The 22,230-nt window shown below is 36.8% G+C and overlaps 1 protein-coding gene across 2 annotated transcripts; it reads left to right on the top strand.

The window, feature by feature from the left end:
- The first annotated feature begins 583 nt into the window (after positions 1-583).
- SELL (selectin L) lies at positions 584-21,144 on the top strand. Of its 2 annotated transcripts, XM_004688113.2 has the most exons (9): positions 584-685; positions 1,468-1,549; positions 2,362-2,748; positions 3,679-3,786; positions 6,774-6,959; positions 8,084-8,269; positions 9,705-9,833; positions 14,200-14,218; positions 18,589-21,144. In XM_004688113.2, the coding sequence occupies exons 1-9, from the start codon at positions 683-685 to the stop codon at positions 18,605-18,607; spliced, it is 1,119 nt and encodes a 372-aa protein (XP_004688170.2). In that variant the 5' UTR covers positions 584-682; the 3' UTR covers positions 18,608-21,144. The 2 variants fall into 2 exon arrangements, with proteins under 2 accessions (XP_004688170.2, XP_012584320.1); XM_012728866.1 differs by lacking the exon at positions 584-685 and having other exon boundaries at positions 1,453-1,549.
- Positions 21,145-22,230: the final 1,086 nt, after the last annotated feature.

Below are 22,230 nucleotides of genomic sequence, written 5' to 3'. Positions count from 1 at the left end.
GACTCTGGCCTTGAAAGGTGGCAATTCTCCTCACAGATGTATAGATTCCAGGAGCTTAGTCCTGCCCACTTTTCTTCCAGTCTCTGGCAATTTTCCCAGAGTTCAGTACTTCCTCCCTCCCGGGCTCCTACTGACAAATAAATTGTATGTTTATATTATTGTAATATGGATTTCTCCAATAAATTCACTTACTGTTTTTGAGTCCTAAGTGAAAATTTCCTGCTTTATTGAACTTAGTATTCCAGAGATTCCTAACTAGATACAGCAGAAGATCATTCTGCCTCCATCATGAGTAGCCAAGAGAAAGCTGAGTGTTTTTAAAGAAGAAAGGAAAGAGGGGGAGAAAGGTAGGTCAAAAGAAGGGGAAGAAAGGAAGGAAAGAATAGGATGAAAGGAAGAGTGGAGAATCTAGCAACTAGACACTGGCCAGATGCTCTTTAAAAAACTAGATGGCCAAAAGACACCTGTAAAGAAAAGCTGCAAAGGACTAGGAGGGGGTGGAGAAAGAGAAGTAGTGGGGGAGGGAAAGTGGAAGGGAGGCGGGAGATCTGAGACCTGGTTAGTGTGAGGAGAGAAAGCCAGCCTTCCACTGTCACTGCACAGGACAGGGACCCCGACACCCTGTGGCCAAGTTGAGAGGCTGAAGGGCTACAGAAGATCTAGAGAAGAGCCCAGCAAAGACATGGTGAGCTTTACAGTCTAAAGTTTTCCAGAACCTCATTTCGAAATTGCAAGGCAAGTGGCAAAGGACAGGAACAACACATTTCATTTGGGGTTCAAAAAAAGTCAAGAACTAAAAATGTCCAAAATAGTGCTTTTGAATCTGCTTGCATGTGCTTACCTTTCCAATTTGATCTACCTGTGCTGAGGTTCTTGAAGAAGTATTATCTTGTTAAAATTAGCATTTTGGGGCAGCTAAAACCGGGGATGTCTGAGAGTGAAATACTGACGGTGTGCAGAAAACTTGTGGTCTTGACACTTTTGTTGCACAAACATACATTTCTTTTCAGTGAACTATTTTTCTTTGTCTTTTGGTTATTTAAGTTTTTAAAGGTACGTAAATCATTGAGTCATCATAAGAAAATGTGAACTTTTAAAAATAAATCTAGACATTAGCAGTTCACTAAGCACCAAAGAATATTTAAAAACGTACATTCTAAATACCAATAGTTCCACCGGAAGGCTCAGTAGAAAAGTAGTACAAAAGAGTATTAAAATGTAAAAATAATCAGAACCTTGATAATCAGCAACTCAAGAATAAGACATGAATAAAAAAAAATGCCTCAATTTTGAGGCAAATCAGGCTACTTTTTCACTCCTGTCTAAGAAATCTATTACCCGGAACAGTGTTAGTAAGAAGATGTTATGTTTTGAACTTTAAGAAAAGTTGTGGGAACCATCTCGAGGTACTGTAAACTTGTGATTTAAGAGTCTAAATCTAAGTATAATATTATGTCTTATTTGCAGATATTTCCAGGGAAATGTCAGAGTGTTCAGAGGGCTACCTGGGATGTCTTCAAATTGTGGGTCTGGACAGTGCTCTGCTGTGGTAAGCTGTATTGTATTTATACTTTCCCTTATGCTATGGCAAATAATATTTTTTTTATCTGAAAAGAAATGATTCCCATTAATTTTTCCTTTAGGAACATAAATACTGGCCTTTAGGAATGAATCCTAAGATAAAAAAAGTAGACAGTAAATCTTAGATTTGTGTGATAATGTACTTAAATTAGTTTTAAATGATGGATAGCCACTAAACAAAAGAAATGTACATTTCTAAAATATGTTGGTTAAATTTCTCTTAAAATAATTTTGAGAAGATTATTTCATGGAAATCTAGAAAGCCAGCAAATTTAACTAAAATAAAGCTGTAAGCAAAAGGATGCTCTATTATGGTAAAAATTAGGAGTAGGTGGGGCCCTCCCTGGTGGCTCAGTGGGTTAAAGCACAGCACTAAGAAGCTAAAGCCACTTCCGCATGAGTTCGATCCCAGCCTGCCAGGGAGGTGATCCCACAGGACGAGGCAGACCTCTCCTGACCAACCTGCTGCTCCCCTCAGCAGTGTACTTCGACAATCTGCCTGTTCTGCTCCCCACTCTGTCTCTGATGAATCCTCTCACCACCCCTGCACCTCTGGCCTGTTCCCCAGTTCTGTATGCATAAATAAATAAATCTTTAAAAAAAAATTAGGAGTAGGAGGTCAAGGCTATCAAGTGACCTTGCAAGTGACTAATTCTGTGATTCCGAGGAGGTAATTATATTCTTGAGGTATCAGTTTCCTTATTTCTAGGTGACTCAGCCTGGATTAATAGCCTGGTGCGTTTTAGCTGTAACAGAGCTTACCTAACTCTTACCTTTCAGATTTCCTTGCTCATCATGGTACTGACTGCTGGACTTACCATTATTCGAATAAGCCGATGAACTGGGAAAATGCTAGAAGCTTTTGCAAAAATTATTACACAGACATGGTTGCCATACAAAACAAAGAAGAAATTGAGTACCTGAACAGGGAGATTCCTGCCAGTCAGAATTACTACTGGATAGGAATCCGGAAAATAAAAAACCTCTGGACCTGGGTGGGAACCAACAAGACTCTCACTAAAGAAGCAGAGAACTGGGGACGTGGGGAGCCCAACAACAAGAAGTCAAAAGAGGACTGTGTGGAGATATATATCAAGAGGGAAAAAGACGCAGGAAAATGGAATGATGATGCCTGCCATAAAGCCAAGAGGGCCCTCTGTTATACAGGTAGGAGTGAGCAAGCTGCTGAATTGCTGAGGAAGGGCCTGAGGGAAAGGAATAGCTGGACAGAGCTGTGGGAGCACTGAAGGGAATAGCCAGACAGCAGTGGAAACTCTTGGAGAAGGGGCAGTTGCTAGTACCATCTTCAGCACTTCTACACCTCTAAATAAATCAGAATGATATCACTGCTGAACCTTTCTAGTGTGTGAAGTTGATTTCTACAGCCAAAAATTATCCCCCTCAATCAAGCTTCAAGGTGATAAGAGTTGTGGGGAATGAGGAGGAAGAACTAGAGGACCAATGTCCCTGATAATAAGGCAGGGAATTGTGTGCAGAGACCTGGGTCCAGTCAAGAGCTTAGGCTTACATCTTTGTTTCCTCATTAATAAATACAGGGTTTGGTCAATCTCTCTTGGCCTAATCCTAACTGATTCTGTAAAAACCATTATCACAGTTTCAAAGCAGAATTTTTTTTCCAAATCCTATTTAACAATGCGACATAGTTGGTTTGGTCTCTTGTAAGTTGGACTCACTACTAATTTAGAGAATTTGAACTTTCTCATCTTCATACTTTCTATAAGAAAAGGGATTTCCAAGCATAGAAGAAATTATTAGGATCAGGCCACCATTTAAATTACTGAGTACCTTAAAAACAAACAATTTTCAAATTTCTTAGTATGATACTGTTTCCCCAAAATGTTATAATCAATAATTTGATTCTAAAAACAAATATACATGGCTAGCTAACTAGTATATTATATAAATAAAAATTTTAGCATATGGTTTTTATGTAAAAAAAAATGCTATGAGTGCACAAATACACCTTTTCTGGTTATCAAAATAGTCTCAGCCAAAAAGTTGTCAAGTCTAAAGAAATGACCATGGGTACTAAAAAGCAATCACATTAAAAAAAATTTTTTTTTGATCCCCTTAAAGCTTCTTGCCATCCCTTATCATGCAGTGACCATGGAGACTGTGTGGAAACCATCAATAATTACACCTGCGACTGCAATATGGGTTACTATGGCCCCCAATGTCAGTTTGGTAAGCCCCTATCCTTTCTTTCTTTCTTTCTTTGTAAAGTCACTGGAGACAGTATAGCTAACAGTAGGGACACAAATAATACCAGCCATTCTGAGAAATGGGAAGTTTTGATCAGAGGGTTATGCTTGCACAATGTTGTTACCTTTCTGTAAATATTTCATAAGTCATAGGGTTTCAATGCACTTCTCAAGTCTATTTGAAAACCACAAAAAGGAAAACATTGAAATAAATCCTATAAGGATTGCAATGATGTCTATGAATTGGGCATAGTAGTTTCTTATGCTTGTGGAGCATATATATATATATATATATATATATATATATATATATATATATGGAGCAATAGATTTAACACATTTATTTCAAGATATATGAAGAAAAATCTATCCTTCTGCCTGGAAGGATTTAGAGTTAATAAGTAAATTGTACATGCTATATTTGAGCCTAATGGGAAACAAAGTAAACCGGAATAAGCTTATGGATTCTGGAGGTTGCCAAATGAAGGGAATCTGGCCTTTATTTGGCAATGGGAAAAGACTCAGTGTCTGAACACTTTTATTTAGAGCAATTACCCAAGAAATAGTGCATAGCTTAGACTGGAGAATAACACAAGAAAAGATAGAGAGAATCATTAGTAGTTTCTTGAAATTAATCAGAATTGTGAAGTTGGAAATGGAGAGGAGAGCACACACAGATTCAAAGATAAGGATTCTTTGACCCAGTCAACTCACTACTGAAAGAAACACCAAATATTTGATTGATGTTGGCCAAGGTTCAAAACCATGTTTGAAGTATCTTATGTGTAGAATAGAATAGGACTAAAGTTTGCAAAGTCTAAATATTTAAAGCCAAAATTAATTTTTCTGTTTTCTAAAATTTTTGTTTATATATCTATTTATATTATTGTATATTATATTATATTATATATTGTTCATTTTAAAACATTGTTTACTTCTCCCCTCCCCTCCCCTACCTGTCCTAACCATGGTCCCCACATTCCTCCCTCCTTCTGATCATTCTCTTTCCCTTTCTCCATAGTATTTCTCTGGCTTATAATTGTCTGGTTTTGTTTTGTATTGTAATAACAATACACTTTCCCCCCTTATGTATTATTTGGTTCTCTTAAATTCCTCCTATAAGTGAAACCATTTGATATTTTTCTTTTTCCTTCTGACTTTTTTCACTAAGCGTAATCCCTTCTAGCTCCATCCATGTTGCTGCGAATGGCATGAGTTGTTAAAATTAATTTAAATGTCGATCAACTGGCATTGCTATAAGTCATTTTACTTAAGCCTTGAACCCATGGTGCCTATCCTGAGTCCATTTCCCATCTTTATTTTTAAATCTTTTTATCATTGCTACATCCTTTAAACTCTTTTTTGAACATTTTATTCTTTCCTTTTTTTTTTTTTTGTCTTGGTTTCATCATTTCACTCTTTCCTGGTTTGCCTTCTACCTGGGACCATTTTTCCTTGAGTTTCTTCATGGGCACTTATCCAAGCCCATACGCTTGGGCTAATCTCAGCCTGTCTTTTATCAATTGCACTCTGCCTCTGTAAGTTTCTTTTGGTTATTGGCATTGTGGACTCAGAAATCTTTGTGAGTTTTGGATTGACAAATCTGTTTCCAACATTGATATGGTTAGCATAGACTTTGGGATGCCCCAAAGACTGTAAAACTCACTGTCACCATCTGACTTTCCTTTTTTTGCATTCCTTAGTTCAGTAATTGGTACTATTATTCTTAAGGGTGTTCCTGTGAGAATATCTCACTTCTCCCTATATTTATGCAAAGCATCATACCACACATTTTTATAACATTATTTGTCCAATTTGTTTTCTACTTGTCAATTCCACCACTTGTTTATTCCACCTTACTATTTTCCCCAAATTATTTCAATAACCTCTTAGCTAAGTTCTACAAGTTTAAGGTTATCTCCCCTCAAAGACATTATTCATATGACTGTCAGGCTCATCAATTAAAAACATTCAAACACTTCACATAGATAACCATCCACCCTTTAATTTCTACCTAACATTTGTCCTACAGGGTGGCATGTAAACTCTGCAAAGTCCAAAGTAATATTTGATATGTAGTAGATATTCCTTAAATGAATAGAGAAAGATAAGAGCATTCTGTCACAGATCTTCTCTTTCTCCCTAATCTCACCTCTCACCTCACATCATCCCTCCTCTTCTAGCAATATCAAAATTCTTGTAGTACTTCACATTTACTATGTATGTTTTTTATTTCATTTGTGGCTTGGTAAATTGACTTGTTCAGAGTTTTCCCTCTCATTTTGCATATGACTAACATACTATTTATCTTTAAAACACAATTAGGGGTCATTTATTTCAGGAACCACAAGTGGCATGGCAAGACCTGAAGTGTGATGACTGATTTCCAGTCTTCATTTGATCTACTACACCAACAGTCAGAACAGGGAAATAAATACAGTTTCTGGGGAAGGCTGTCAAAATCAGAACTGAATTTCTGGAACTGAGTTAAAGAGGCAAAGATAGTCTGGAAGCCAAGATGTTCCCAAAATTTTCTATTTTCTTCCTTTCTAACTAAGACTAATTATGGGCAACAACTTTTCTTTTTTCTGAACCATATATTCTAGCATGCTCAGTATCTCTGATATGCCAATTGTTTCCAAACTGAGCTAGTAATTCTCATTTAAAACTATATGAGTTTAAAAATTCTCTCCCAAATAACACCAAAAATAAAAGACTAGCTAATGTTTAATTAGGACTTCCTATGAGCCAGGCTCTGTCCTAAAATCGGTGACTTGATTTAAATCTTTTAATGTCCACACCAGCCCTTGAAAATTAACATAGTTATCACTATTCCTCTCTTTTAGATGAAGAAACTGAAATTGGCTTAAGTCATTAAGCATTAGGGACAAGGTTACCAGGTTTAGAGCTAAGATTCAAACACAGGCTTCAGGTCCTCCTGACCCTAATTAATATCTTTTCTTATTGAAGTGATTCAGTGTGAACCTTTGGAGGTCCCAGAGCTGGGAAACATGACCTGTACTCATCCTTTGGGAGACTTCAGCTTCAGCTCACAGTGTGCCTTCAACTGCTTTGAGGGAACAGACATGATTGGGATTGAAGAAACCACCTGTGGACCATTTGGGAACTGGTCATCGCTGGAACCAACCTGTCACTGTTCGTAACTGTTCAAATTAAAAGCTGTGAGATGGCATCGTAGTTTTACACACAGAGTAAATGTAGAAATCTATATTCACTTTTGGAGTGCAATTTATCCTAACATTGATGGCTTTCAAAAGGGTCATTGATAACTAAAGTGAAAAGAAAAATCACAGGTGAAAACAACCCCCAAATACCTTTGAAGTCACCAAATAATATGTATGTAATTTTCATTAAGACAATGTGCTTATACTGTATTATTTTATTTTTCTCATTGCCATGCATAAATGACCAATCTGGCTGAACTTAGTGAAATTTTGGTTTTTCTCTGCTCTTAATAATGCCTGTTTTTTTTTTTTTTTTTTTTTTTGTGGTATTCTACTTAACACCAACCAATTTCCTATTTGAGTAGAGACCTTTTTTGATAGTGTTATTTGGTTTATTCTTAAAATCATCTTTTACTTTCCCTCCTCTATGAACTCTCAGAAGAAAAACAACTGTTACAAAAAAACAAAAACAAAATCTCTTGATCTTTGTTTTTTCATGTGAAATGTGGTGGGTTTTTCTTATTAACCACCAATATTGTTTGGATTGGTGACATCCAAACTTGTGAAGTTTGGGTGACAGCTTTTATATTTATGTTCCTGACTCATATATTTAGGTCTAACTGTCAAATAAACTTAACAGAATCATTTATTGAACTCATAAAACTAAACTGACCAACTTGCTGAAGTGATTTTTTCAGGGAATAAGGATGATTTTTAAAGTTAGTTGGGTAGATGTTAGCACAGGTGAAAGGGTGAGATTTCTCACATTTACTGAGAATGTTCTACAAAATCTGAGGCAAAGGGCATGCATGTAGTATGACACCTTCTGCTTTTGGAGAATTACTAAATTTGGGGACACTGCCCTCCAACCTCCATTCCTTAAGGATGCTGATGATCTCCTGGCTTCAACTCTGACTCAATACCTTCTGTGGTATCAAGAAAATAAAATTTATTGTTGAAAGTAATTTCTAGAAATGAGAAATGTCCAGATTCATATGATTGGGTTTCATAGGAGAGTCAGGCACTTTGACAAAAATCCTTTGGGCAAGAGAGGGTCTGTGCTTAGTCTAGTAACTTTTTTCTTTTTCATTGAAGTAATTCAGTGTGATCCTCTAACTGCACCTGATTTGGGGACTATGGACTGTACTGACCCATTTGGTAAATTCAGCTTAACTTCTGTGTGTACCTTCAACTGCTCAGAAGGAACTGCATTAATTGGGGAGAAGAAAACTACTTGTAGATCACCTGGAATCTGGTCCAACCCCAGTCCCATATGTCAAAGTGAGTAACTTGTCCTGATATACTGAAGGTTAAAGATGGAGTTATAGATAAACAGAAAATGGAAAAGATTTATTGAATTTATTAAATTTCATTTTGTGAAAATATGTGTTGCTTACACATTAATTTTCTATAAAACCCTTGGCTGTCCTTGCCTCCTCCTTTAATGACAGCCATTTGGTTTTGTTTGTCAATTATCTACTCTTTTATCTTAGCTCTTACAATCTAAGTCCACTATCTCTACTAATTTATTGCTTATCTGTTTAGATATTCCACTGTAATCTCTATTTCTACATTAAAATGCTTCTACAAAAAAACACCAGTGACCACCTATTCCCCAAAGTAGAAAATACTTCTCAATTATCACTAATTGTGATAATTCTCAATTATCCCAAATCTCTCTGTTCCTTAGAAAAACTAGGTCTTCCTCATCTCTGTAAACCCTCCAACTGGCAAAAGGAGCTAGATAAATGCTCATTAAATTAACATGTGAAAGAGTTTGACCTTGGGGCCAATTAACTAAAGGTCTTTAAATGACATGATCTGTAGCAGCTATCACTGAAACTGTGTGGCCCTAGAAAGAATCATGAGAATGAAGGTGGTGAAGGGAAGTATTCCTGTAATGATTTTATACTGGGTTTATGGGATCTTCTGTTTAAGGATGAATGAGTGCCCATTTCCCAATCCTTGAGCAGCCAATAGGTGCCCTCTGTTCGGATCCTCTGAGAAGTTTAGTTTCCTTCCCATTATATTTTTGGGTGTGACTTGAAAGTGTTTATCAAAGTAATGTGAAAATAAGGGACAGTCAGACTTGCCAAAAAATAGAGGAAAGTTTCTTTAATTGGTGATATCAGAAGATAGATTTTTTTCAAGTAGGAATTTTTTTTCAATAAAACCCTCCAAGTAAATTTAATTCACACTTACAAAATTATATATCCTTTTACTTAACTGTGGAGAAACTGGAGGGGGAAGGTAGAGATGCATCATTCAAAGGCAGTTGTTTGCATAGGGGGTTTAAAGTAAAAGAATGGGTAATTTCCTTTGAAAAGTTGTTTCAGATCACTGGCTTTGCATTTTTCCAAAAGCATTATAGTCTTTTTAGTTCTCCTCTATGTTTCTGAATTGAATGAGGTCATTGATTAAGGCCATGAGGCTAAATATAATAATGACTACTTCTTCCCAGATTTTTATCCATCTCCCAGGAATTCCATAAGTCACAAATCTGGAATGGTGATTGTATTCACTAAGTGGGTGCATTCTTTACCTTTGCTGTACACTCATCTTGAGCCTCCCCTTGCCAGTGTCCTTACCTGTTAAGCAGCATCAAATGGCTTATTATTAGGAGACATAAGAAGGAGCAAAGTGGAATACCATGAGATGACACCAAGGAAATAATGTTATGACCTAGTGCTATGCACCTTACTCATTTCTCTTTCAGAATTGAACAGGAGCTTCACAATGATCAAAGGAGGTGACTACAAGCCCCTCTTTATTCCAGTGGCAGTCATTGTTACTGCATTCTCTGGACTGGCATTCATCATATGGCTGGCGAGGCGATTAAAAAAAGGTATGCAAGCTTATTTTCATAAAAACAATACTTTAAAGAGAAAAATAAGAACCCACAGGAATTAAGTATGATATTTTCCACTGAAGTAGTATAGTCTTTATATTTTATAGATATCAGTCCCAATACACTTTCATTAAAACAAATTGACTGACTTTTGTTTTTTAACTGACAAATCTTTAAAAAATACACATTTTCTCCAACGTGACTTTTTAGGGTGGCAACAGACCAATGGGTTACTCCATTTGTAGGTCTTTTCTCTCATTTAATGTGCAAAAAGGATGCATAATCTCTGTCCTCTAAAAGATGACATACTTGCCTTTGATTTCAGTGTGATAACTCCAATAGGAAGTAATTCTAATGTCTGCAAGTTTCAAAAAACTTTGAAAAAGTTTCAAAGCACCACTCCCAAATACCTGACATTCTCAAGAGTCCAATGGTTGTCTGACTCCTGACATGTAGGGATTACATTGTCCCTGAAAGAAGTCCTACATCTTCTCCCAGTGTCTAGTTACTGTAGTTGAAGTTTTAACCAAATGCACTGCTTCCTGGAGTAGTCAATGGAACAGTGCCAGCTAAGAACAGCAGTTTCACTCTACTCACCTCCCTTCTGGGTGTGTCCCAAACCCTAAAATAGAACCAACCTACCAGTCACAGGCCCACAGTAGAGGCAGACCTTTGGGATTGTGCTGTCATGTCGGGCCAGGAATATTATCTACTAATCCCCAGTTGTCTTGCACTATAATCTGGTCCTTCATCTAAAATTTAAGAATAAGGGTGCTAGATTAATTTCCTAACCATCCCAGAGAGACAGTGGAGGTGGGCATGTCCATGTATAAGAATGCCATTAACTGCAAAGTAAGAGTTCTGGGTAGTTAAATGTCCTGCAACTGCACCTGTTAGAAGTTCTGTAAGACTGTGTCTCATTCTCTTATGATATTATACTAAGTACATAAGGACTACACTAAAGGAAAATAAGGATGACATTTGGCTCATGCCACTATGATTTCAAAGCCTGATTCTAATTGTCCCTTCTTTCATCTTACCTTAGGAGATGATGGTAGAGAATAGATTAGGTAATTACTCTCATTTGGGTAGGGCCTTATTGTCTAAATAACCTCTGAAGACTTTGGGATTGTGAGTCACCTTAATGAAGAGGATATTTATTCCAAATTTCCAAAATCATATAATAAATCTAGTAGAATCAAATGAATATAAGTCACATGTATGTAGAAAGGGAGGGGGGTGGGAGGGGTGGATATAGTTGGGTAAGGTTGTTTCACAAGCAGTGATAAGAAAGGCAAAGGGCTGTATGGAAATATTTTTTGCATTGGAGTCATTTCAGTACAAGATCTCAAACCGATAACTTGACAACTGCAAGCTCCTGCTGTGGGAATAAGTGTGGGGCAAACAGGAAACAGATAACGGGTACTTAAGCTAGTTACAGTTATGCCAACAAAGAGCATAAGTCCCACAAGCTCAGTGACTGTAGGAACGTCAGGGTCTCATTCATTGGTAAAACAGTTTTTCTTCCTCCAACTTTCAAGTGACTTGTCTTCCAAAAAATGCTAGTGGTCTTTGAAACATAAAGAATAATTTCCTCTAGAGACAATCTTTGTAGGTTCCCAAGCTAAGCCCCCAGAGCTTTTCTAACACAATGTAGCTGAAGCATTTCCAAGAATAAAATATTTATTTGCAATGTTGCTCTCTTTTACTCGCTATATATGTATGTATTTACACACACACACACACACACACACACATATAAACTATCAATTCTCAGATTTGTATAGGTTTTTGACTTCAGAAAGTTAGGAAAAGGGAACAGGTGAATGTCTCAAGCATAACAACCCAAATGAATGACCAGTCTTGAAACCCATCCTTTTTGCACTTTGACCCCTGTCCTGATTATCTTGATATTCATAGTTTGCTCCTTTCTTCTGGGAAAGGAGTAAGGGTGGACTCTAGAAACATGTGCCCCTCTGTATGGGCTGGTTTAGAATTACCTCCTACCCCATCTCCATCCCACCTCACTCCCGTAACACTGTCTTCTGATTAGTCATTGGTCTTGTCTCATAAATGAGCAAATTGAGGTTTGCTCAAATTTTTTTGGTCAAATCTCTAAAATCCATATCAGCTGGGCTGGGGATAAGAATCAGAGGTTACTTTCTTATCTAGATATACTCCCTGGCACCACAGGCCTTGAGATTCATGAGATTCTGTTTCCTCTTTGTTGGGAAGAATTGTCCATCGGAACCAACTCACAGGGTTAGAGCAGGGCACTAAGCAGAGCACATGCCCCCCAGTTGCCCTTTCATCAAAAAGAAACTCACTCAGTGGGCACAGATTCTGCTGTGAACTGCTGTGTGTTTCACTTTTCCTAAAATAAAAAGATGAAGATAAATAAACCAAATGTAATTAATTCAGATTTAACCTCCTGCTCAAGAAAATTTTGTCCATGTCATCAGCAAGATAAAGTTGGGAAGAAATATTTTTAAAAGCAGCCTTAAACATCTTAATTATTGAATAACTGAACATGGTTTAGACTCTAGGTCTTACACTAAATATGTGGAATACATTTTATCCTATCATTTCAATGAAGAAGATATGATAATATAATAAAGAGACTGTGATTTAAAGTGGATAAACAGCTTTCAAAGACATACTACAGTAATAAATAGGACTTGTACCTAGATTGACTGATTTTCAAGCCAGTTTATAGTGACTGAAATATATTGCTCTCCAGTGAAGTTTTTCCCTCACCCAAAAGTTGTCTCTCTCTCTCTCTTTCTTTTTTTGTGCCTTTATTTCATGTGGATACTAACTCCACATAGTTCATTCCTTTATCTACTCATGTATATGCTGTTTTTTTTTTCTAAAATAGAATGTAAGACATTTACAAAATACATTCATTATAGTAGTTAAAAACATTTCAAAAATCAGAAAGAGAAGGCTGAAATTTGGGATAAAAATAAATTGGAAAAAGGGTTAAGTTGGGACACAAAAGTGTGTGGAAAAGTCTAGCTAGAAGATACTAGCTAGAAGGTCTCAGGTCTGGCTCTGGGTTTCCTTGAAGCCAAAGAGGGATGCATAACTGGGTATACTAGCCATTAGAGCTTGTATGATAAAAGTCACTAGATGGTGATAGATCTTAACTACAATTAGTGTGGTCATTTTACAATATATACAAATTCAAATAGCTATGTTGTGTATCTGAAAGTGATGCTATATGTCAATCACATATAAGTTTAAAAAATAGTACACACACACAAACAAAAGTTAAGGAAAGGAAAGAAAACAACAAATCAATTTCTCAGATGAGGTGTATAATTCCTCAGTAAAACTTCTCTCATGCATCCTCACAAAGATGGCATGCGATTCAATGACACATATCCTACAGCACTTACAGTGAAGTCTCTTAAGGAAGAATCTGCAGGTAGGGAGGAATACACAGGTGAATGGATGTTTTGGATTGAACCTTTAGGCAAGTCAGGGAAGACTTCTGTCTATAAAACCAGCACAGAGAATTGGATGGAGCTTTGAGAAGCAGCTGCCTCAGTGGATCTGTTTTGAGTATCTACCTGTACTTGAATCAGAACACTCAACCAAATTAGAATGCTACCTCAGGCCCCCTTTTTTGATAGAGATGGGACCACCTAACTGATTCATAATATACATTACTATGTAAAGCTGTGTAGAGGTTCCTTAAAACACTAGAAATGAACCTACCATATGACCCAAAGGACATAAAAAAACAAAACCACTAATTCAAAGGAAATCTACATTCCTGTTTATTGTAGCATTATTTACAATAGTTAAGATATGAAACAACCCAAATACCCCAAAACAGATGACTAAATAAAGAAGATGTGATATATACTCAGTGGAATATTACCAAGTGATTGAAAAGATAAACTCATGCCATTTACAGCCACATGGATGGATATCGAAGGGATTATGCTAAGTGAAACAGATCAGGAGAAAAAGTATCAGATGGCTTCACTTTCATGTGGAATATAGAGAACATAAACAAAGCGTCAGGGAAAAAAAAGGCAAAGTTGCAAGCTGAGGATACAGCAGGAGAGGAGGAAGGAGAGAGGTCAAAATAGGGAGGAAAGAGCACAAGGGATGGTAGTGATAGGCACAGGTGCTGTGGTGGTGGGGGAACTACAGGGACCACACTGAGGAGGAGAAATCAAATAGTATCCCAAAATTAACAAAGAAGTAAGAAAATACATAAAACCTTTTTTTCAAAATATGTACAGTGTACTTCAAAAGTCAGTGTTGAGAAGTATCTCCCTTCTTTAAAAAAAATTGAAAACTGTTTACTTTTCCTGATATAATTTTTTTCTATTTCTTTTATCTTTAGGCAAAAAGTCACAGAGAAGGTAAGTTTTATCAGTAAGTAGTTTCTACATCTGTTGATCTCTTGTCTACCTATCTTAAGATACTTCCTGTCACAGCTAAATGCAATTAACTAACATCAATGAAATAACATTTCCAGATACAGTGATAAATTTACTACAATAGCCTCTCTTAAATGCTGTGCATTTTTAGAGCTAAGTAAAGTGGAAGTGAATGAGTGGATGAATGGATGAATGAATGAATGAATGACTCCCTCTGAGGGAGGGGCAGTTATGTAAAGGGATTGCTTTCTGATCTTCCCAGATTTTTTTTTTTTTTTAGGAGAAACATTGCTTCTTCTGATTGCACATAAAGGCAATATTAAATGAAATAACCAGGACATTTTTAATTCAATAAACATTTATTTTTTGTCTCCCAGGCCCCATGAAAAATGTATAAATGTAGACCCCAAGTCCTTAAGGCCTAGCACAAAAAAGGAAAAATAACATTTATTGCACAGATAAACATTGAACTTTAGAAATATGGAAAATTAGGGGGTGTTCTATCTACAATTTCCCCAAGTGGGTAGATTTTCACTTTAGTTTTAAACTTCAGATTTCTCCAACTGAGTAGTAGTCAGATTGCTGCAACTGAGCAAACTCATAATGAGAAGTGATGCAGACATATGACAATACATGACCCATCTGGTAGAAAAGAAGATGCCAAAATCAGGGGTTTAATGACTTGCTTTGAAATTTTAGAGTAGATAACATAAGTAAAAAGAAATATGGAGCTGTGACTTTGATAATTTACAAAGTACTGAGTCAGACAGATGATCTCCTTTTAAAATGTTAGAATGAAGCAAAATGGTTCTAAGGGGTGGGTGGCTTGTTCTGACAGCCATTCTGCAAACCACAAATGGTTACTCAAAAGCTCTTAGCAGCTCAATGGGCTACCACTTAGAGTGCAAATGAGAAACTAGGGAGTAATAGAGCAATAGAAGCTGCTCATGTTAAATAGTATGATATTTGGTGGGGGGAGGTCTTTAGATAGCAGCAGAGGAATTTATGCAGGTGAATGTCATACTGAAATTTAAATTCTGAGGATTTTTACATTAGATCTAGGAGGATCATTCTACAAAGAGGCAAGGGGGAAGCCTAGGAAAAAAGAACTACTTTTGTTAAAGCTGATGGTAACTTTCTAAGAAATAACAGTGAGGATGAGTTCACATGAGAAAAGATAGAATCACCTGAATATGGTTATTAATTGGCTAAGCAGGTAACAGAAGAGTCAAGGAAACTGCCATGGCTCTGTGAATTGCAGATGGTCACTATCTGTACTGTGCTGTTTACTGAGAAGGGAAAACAAAAAGATAAGACATTTTGGTGGTGTGGATCTTTGGTTTAGTTCTATAAATGAGCTGAAATTGTCTGTGGTTCACATACCGCAAGTGGTTTCAGTAGTATAATCATCCAGGAAAAGTGTGCATCGTGAGAATCGAAGTGGGTATGGGTGAGAAGGCAGAATTGGAAGAACATCAATGGCAAATAAATCAGATGAAGACAGGAGAATTGGAAGGGTTTGCCAGAGAGGGAGTAGAAAAATGGGTAGAGTATGGGGCTGTGAATGTTAAGGAAAGAGGAAAATAGAAAACTTTTCAAAAGTCAGGAAAACCAGTTAAGTCACTGGAAGCACCTAGGGCATCATTGGAGTGTCTGATTTCAGGGCTGAGATCATGAATGAAATCCAGCATAAGGAGTACACAAGGATGAAAAGGAGAAGGCTGACATGCAAGGAGTTTATTTTAAAATTATTTGACTAAAAGCAGATGAGAAAAAAAAAGAGTGGTTACTGGACTGGGACATAGGGTCAGTGGAAGACCTTTTTTTCCATCTTATTTTATCAAGCTATCTTCTATTTGACAATCCTTCTCTGGGCTGGCCTCTCTCTGGCAGGAAATCCACAAGATGTATACATTTCTTTCATTTTTACACATACTGAGTGAAAGTCTTTTCTGGCACAACTTACCCAGAGCCCTTTTCTGGCCACAGGAACCACCTGTGTTTTAATTACCACTAGATGGAAGCAGGCCAATTCAATTTTTGAGTTGTCCTTAGGGAACAGATAAAAGGTGCTGGCAGGAAGAGTATAGCATTAAACCAAGGGCCATATTAAATGAAATGCCAAATTAAGTTTAAAGCTTCACTGATTTTTAAAAAATAATGAATCCTTCAATAGTTGCTTATTGAACAACTATGTGTTGGAACAATGCTAAGATTGACTGAGAGCCCAAGAGAAGTAAGTCTTTGTCTATAATCTTAGGAAGATTATTGTCTAGTTGAGGAGTTAAGACAGAAATATAGAAAAAAAAAGTCAGAAAAGCACAAGGCAGAATATGGTAATGGTCCATGAGTTTTGTATTGAAGAGAAAGACTTTAATATGGAAGTTTGGTGATCACAGTTCTTATAAAGGAGGTGGAAACTGAGTTGAAGGATAGGTAGGATTTAGGTGTATGGAGGAGAGGGGAGGCAGCAGAGTCAGGAGATGATATAAGTGACAACAGGACTGTGAAAACATGTTGGGCCAGAAAGAACAGCTTGGAGTTTGCGGTATATTGAAGTGCTGTGAACAAAAGCTAAATGAATCAACATAGGTCTCAAATGCTTCATCAAAAACTCCAGAAACACCAGAAAAGAAGAATGACTCTTCTGCCTAGGAATACCTCCCTTTATTAACCAGGGTGACTTGAATTAGTTGAATCATAAAATTTTAGTTCTCTAAATATTTTTGTAGCTATTGCATTCAAATTTATTCATCAAATAAATTTCCTAGAGAACCTAAGCAAGTGACAGTTAATTACAATAATAACAAACATCTATCAAACATTAATTTCACATTGCACTGTGGCCTTTGATATGTCTTCATTAAATATTGCCTAAAAGCCTGTGGGTAGGTACTATTAATACCCCATGTTACAGGTAAAGGAGAAATAAAACAGCTAACCTGACATTACTGAAAAAATGGCAAAGCTGAAACTTGGTGCCCTTCTGTATGCAAATATCATGCTCTTGACTCTTATGCTCTGAACTCAGGGCTATTGACTCCCCAGGTGCATTTTAGACACCCTCCTTTCTCAGTAATAACAACTCATTCACAATGAAACCATGGTGCAAAGACACTGAGGAAGAGTGTAGTGCACTACATAGAATAAACCAAAAGCAAAATGAACATTATCACAATAAATGCAATCTATCATTTTTCTTAAAGCAAATTCTCATAACTTCTGGGCATAGGTGGTTTCAATTCTTTCTGGGTTATTTTGACTCTTCTGCAAACTGGTTCTGTTTGTCACCTCATTTGGTTTCTGGTGTCTATAAATTCTGCCTAGGTAAAAACTACACCCAAGATACACAGGAAGATATGATGCCAACCTCAGAGAAGGGTACATCTGAAATTTTGTTTTCGGAAACATTTTTATCTTTGTCGTGGCAAGCACATTTGCAGCTGCTGAACTGTGGTTTACCCTAGCAGTTCATTTTGAGAATAGAGTCTCTGAATCTAGTTATCCCTGAGAAAAAAGGTATTAAGACAATCCTTATTTGATTCCAAGAAGGAAACTCTTTTAACACACCAAAATTAAATTTGTGAACATCTCCTGATGTCCCTCCAGAATCAGACATTTAGAACCACCATCATATCTTTTGTAAGTTTTGATTTTCTTCAATTTTTCTTAACATTAGAGCAAGATTTCTACTTTCTTGACTTCCACAGTTCAAAATATTTCCAAAATGTCCATTAGGTTCCTTATATCTAAAAATAAAGTCAGTAGGTAGGTATTCTTCTAAGTGTCATCTATGGGCCAGGAGCATTAAATGTCCCAGACAGCTAGTGCGAGGCCTCTCAAATCAGAGCCTGGGGCCTCCCTCATAGCCAAGGGGTTATGTTTCAGTACTATCTGGGCTATAACCCGAATTCGATCCCCAGCCAGGTAACAAAATCACATGGTGCAGTCATCCTCTCCTATCTCACCCACTATTCCCCTCAGCAGTGTATTTCAATAGATTTGCCTGTTCTGCTACCCACTCTGTCTCTAGTGAATCTTCTTACTCCCACACTTGTGCCTACACTCCAGTTCTTCTATGCAAAAAAAAAAGAAAAGAAAAAGAAAAAATAATAACCACCTTTCTTTGGGGAGTTGGGGGTGAGAATGTGGAAACATAAGAAATGCCCCTTTAAGGTTCTATCAATTCCATTGCTTTAGTGAATGTTCTGGGTTTTGTCCAACCCATTTGAAAGGTGTTTACTTTATTTCTCTTCTCACCTTTAGTGAATATCTACCCTTACTACTAACACTTTAATTTTTGCCATTTTAAATCTCCTTAGCTTAATTTGTATTCTCTTTTCATCACTCAGCAAGGATGACCCATATTAATCCACCCTGTGTTAAAGAAAAGTCTTGGGATACTAAAATGTCAATGAAGCAATCCTTCAAGTACATCCATGAAAAGTTTTGCATGGTGATGTCTCCCTTATTGAAGATGATGTGTGTTTCTTTCTGCGCCTGTGAAAAGACTTCTACACAACCAGAAACTGATCCTGCTTCCATGTTGCAGATCATATTCTGCACCTTACCTCCCAGTATACTAGAGAGGGTGCAAGTTTAGAGACGGTTTGTAAATTCAGTGTTATCTTTGTTTTCCAATGCCAGCAAAGTAATGGAGTTCTGCTCATGTTGTTGAAATTCCCATTTGCATTGTAGTCCCTCTTGCTGTAAGTAAAGGCCACCCTATTTAGTAACCTCCAATCTCTCCACCTTCTTCATCTAACTTTGCTTCTCAATTAACTCATTTCCACACAGAACATCTTGTGAGAATCATACAAAAGGAGATGAAAGAAAGCTACTAGCACTACTTTTTCAGTTTTACATTTTGCTGTCTCTTTTCATTAGATCTACTTAGATTTTTTTTTTATATTTGATGCTTTTTAATTTAATGACTGCTATATTGTTAATAAAAAAACAACATCCTGGATGCAGCTAGCATTCCATCTCTTTGATATTATACGAAAGAGTTAAAACATGGAGAGATTCCTTGGCTTTCACTAGAATGCTCCCCTCTTCCTCCCCCCCCCCACCTCTAATTCATCTACTTGGAATAGTTTCTAACTATTCTTTACAATACATCTCAGGCATACCCAACCCTTAATACTTCTTTATAACTAATCCTAGTTACAACTAGTCTAACCAATGGTAGTCTCAAGTTTCTGGGCACCTACTGTAAAATTAGTATATAACACACACATATTTTTACATTTCAATATAGGCTAGATTTAAAAAAAAAACAACTGCTACCCAGTTTGCTATTTTAAAAATCATTACATATTTGGCATTTTCCTCAATGAAATTCTATCCTTTTTAAGGCAGAGAGGATGCCACAATCCTAGAATGTGTAATTCATTTGACACCTATAATCAAATAAATTTTTAAAGTATCCAATGTACTACTGATATACGTTGCAACAAATGTGCACTTTCCATGACATGTGATGACCTGAACAGATACATAACTAATATGTATCCTCCTTAAAAACTAAGCCCCTGTGTAAAAACTTCTTTGCTCCATGGCCAATACAACTTTCATATATAAGCTGTATGAAACAACAAGAATTTTGTTCATGTTATGGGCATGAATTTTTGGTAAAGTTTACATTTCCTTTCTCAAGTTTATCTCATCTTCTGTATTACAACAGGGCTATAGCAAAATGCTCTCTACACTCTGATCACTATAAATCTATGAGGTGCCATTTACATTCATGTCATTTATGATGCATCCTTTAGAATTGTGCAGTGCACAATCTGTAGAGATGTGCACAGCAATCCTGATTGCAATAGCTTATTCAACTAAGCTGGCAATAACAAAGAACCCATGTGGTGTTCACATCTTGGGAATAATGTGTCTAGATTCGAAAACACAGTCAGTCCTATACTCAAGCCCCAGGGCCTGAATCATGTGATCTGAGGATTCACGTCAAGCTATCTCCCTTAAATAAAGATTCATAAGATAAATTTCTCCAAAAACCTTGTGTTTAACTTTTCTGAGACTTCTTTTCCTTGTCTATAAAATAAGCATGAAATACATCTTGTTTACCTTACAAGGTTATTGCAATGATTGAATCAGTATGAATATGCTTTGTGAACTGAACCTTAAATGTAGATTTCTTTTTTCACCCACATCTTGCTTTTCATGCTTCTTGGTATAGGAATCAATATCTCATACGAGGACTTGTGCAGGTTAGAGCCACTTCCCTGAGATTAGAAACTAGAGTGTCCTTCACTTGTGTTCAAATTGAAACCTGAAACCTGATGCTCAGATTTTCTCTGCAGAAGATCACTTCTGTGCTGCCATCTGCACCCTTGATGTGGTGATGTGAAAAGGCATGGACTGAGCCACCATCAGACTCACCATTTGGAATCCTGTTTCTACCTCTGTGGTTTGATACTATAAGTCATAAATGTATCTGAATTTCAGATTGATTGATAAAATGGGATATCATCATTTTCCCACACAGTTGTGCTCTAGATTAAGTAAAATAAGTCCCTTTACCCCAGAACCCAGAATACCAGCTTCATGAAATCAACAAAGGATATGGAATTATCCAATCTTCTGTATTTGTTCACTAGAGTTACATAGTCCTGGGTTATATTATTTTAGTTTTGTACAGAAATAGTTAATCAACTTAAGATTCAATTGTATGACCTTAACTCTGAGAAAAAAAATCAGTCACCTAAGTGACATACACATTCCATGTGTGACCCTCCATTTCATCCCTTGGCTTCCCTAAGATGCTCTGCTCTTTGACACCTATCTGAAACAGACCTAATCCCAAAATGGTTTAATGAACAATAGATGAGACAAGAAAGAGGCTCAGACCCTCCCTGGTGGCTCAGCAGGTTAGCACTGCAGTAAGAAGCTAAAGTCACTTGCGCAGGAGTTTGACTCCAGCCTGCCCCGAGGAGATCCACATGGCGAAGCAGACCTCTCCTGACCCACCCGCTGCTCCCCTCAGCAGTGTACTTCATCTATCTGCCTGTTCTGCTCCACACTCTGTCTCTGGTGAATCCTCTCACCCTCCGCATCTCTGGCCTGGACCCCAGTTCTATGTGAATAAATAAATAAAATCTTTAAAAAAAGAAAGAAAGAAAGAGGCTCATATTTAAATTATACTATGGAGAAATAATAAAGTTCTTTTTTAGACACTGATACATTTTGCCACCAGAGTTCCTATTCTCTGCTAGCTGCCTTTTCTCTTCATTTCCCCCTTTCCCTAAAGTTCTAAAGTGTCCCTCTTAAATTGAGCAATTTGGTTTTACCTTTTGTTTGTATATCTCCTTCAGGAAAGAAAAACTGTATCTCCAAAACAACCTATAACTTATTAGACGAAACAGGGAAATTATTAAGAAAAATAATGATGTTTTCACTTCCCTTTGACCTTGGCAGTCTTGTCAAATCTAGTGAGCTCTGGCATTTCATGAAATAAATTTAAAAGATAATAAACTTAAAAGTCCCTGAGTGCCTCTGGAAATTTTAAATGGAACTAAGCTTTAACCATACTCTTGGTAAGAAGTTAGTCCAAGTAACAGATAGCATGTGAGTGTTTCCAGAATTAATAGTTTTAACAGAAGTAGTAATCATGGTGATTAGGAGGGCAGCAGAGAGGTTTTTTTTGTTGTTTATTATCTTAAATAAATCTTGGTTGGCATCCAATGACTTTACTTGACATCTAAATTAAATTGGAAGAAAATTGCCTTTTTCTTTAATTAAATTTCTAACATTTTATAGGTTTCAGGTGTACAGCCTAATACATCAGCAACTGCACAGAATATGTTATGTTCCCTACTAAAAGTTTAGCTTTCATACTTCACCATACAACATACAATTGACCCCTTTTACCCAATTCACCTATCTTCCCTTCATCCCCCTTCACTTCTGTCAACCACTGTTTTGTTCTTTTAATCTATGAGTTTGTTTTCTTTTTATTTTACAAGATAGTTTGTTAA

Source organism: Condylura cristata, unplaced genomic scaffold (genome assembly GCF_000260355.1).
Source record: "Condylura cristata isolate star-nosed mole 26May11 unplaced genomic scaffold, ConCri1.0 scaffold00024, whole genome shotgun sequence".
Lineage (NCBI taxonomy): Eukaryota > Metazoa > Chordata > Mammalia > Eulipotyphla > Talpidae > Condylura > Condylura cristata.
Note: the sequence above shows the minus strand (reverse complement) of the source record. Positions and strands in the feature narration are given on the sequence as shown.

Excerpts from the sequence above, each read along its gene's own strand:
- SELL (XM_012728866.1), top strand. The coding sequence starts at position 1,453 with ATGTCTTATTTGCAGATATTTCCAGGGAAATGTCAGAGTGTTCAGAGG. Across the intron at positions 1,550-2,361 it reads CTGGACAGTGCTCTGCTGTG|ATTTCCTTGCTCATCATGGT; the intron begins GTAAGCTGTATT and ends CTTACCTTTCAG. Across the intron at positions 3,787-6,773 it reads TGGCCCCCAATGTCAGTTTG|TGATTCAGTGTGAACCTTTG; the intron begins GTAAGCCCCTAT and ends TTCTTATTGAAG.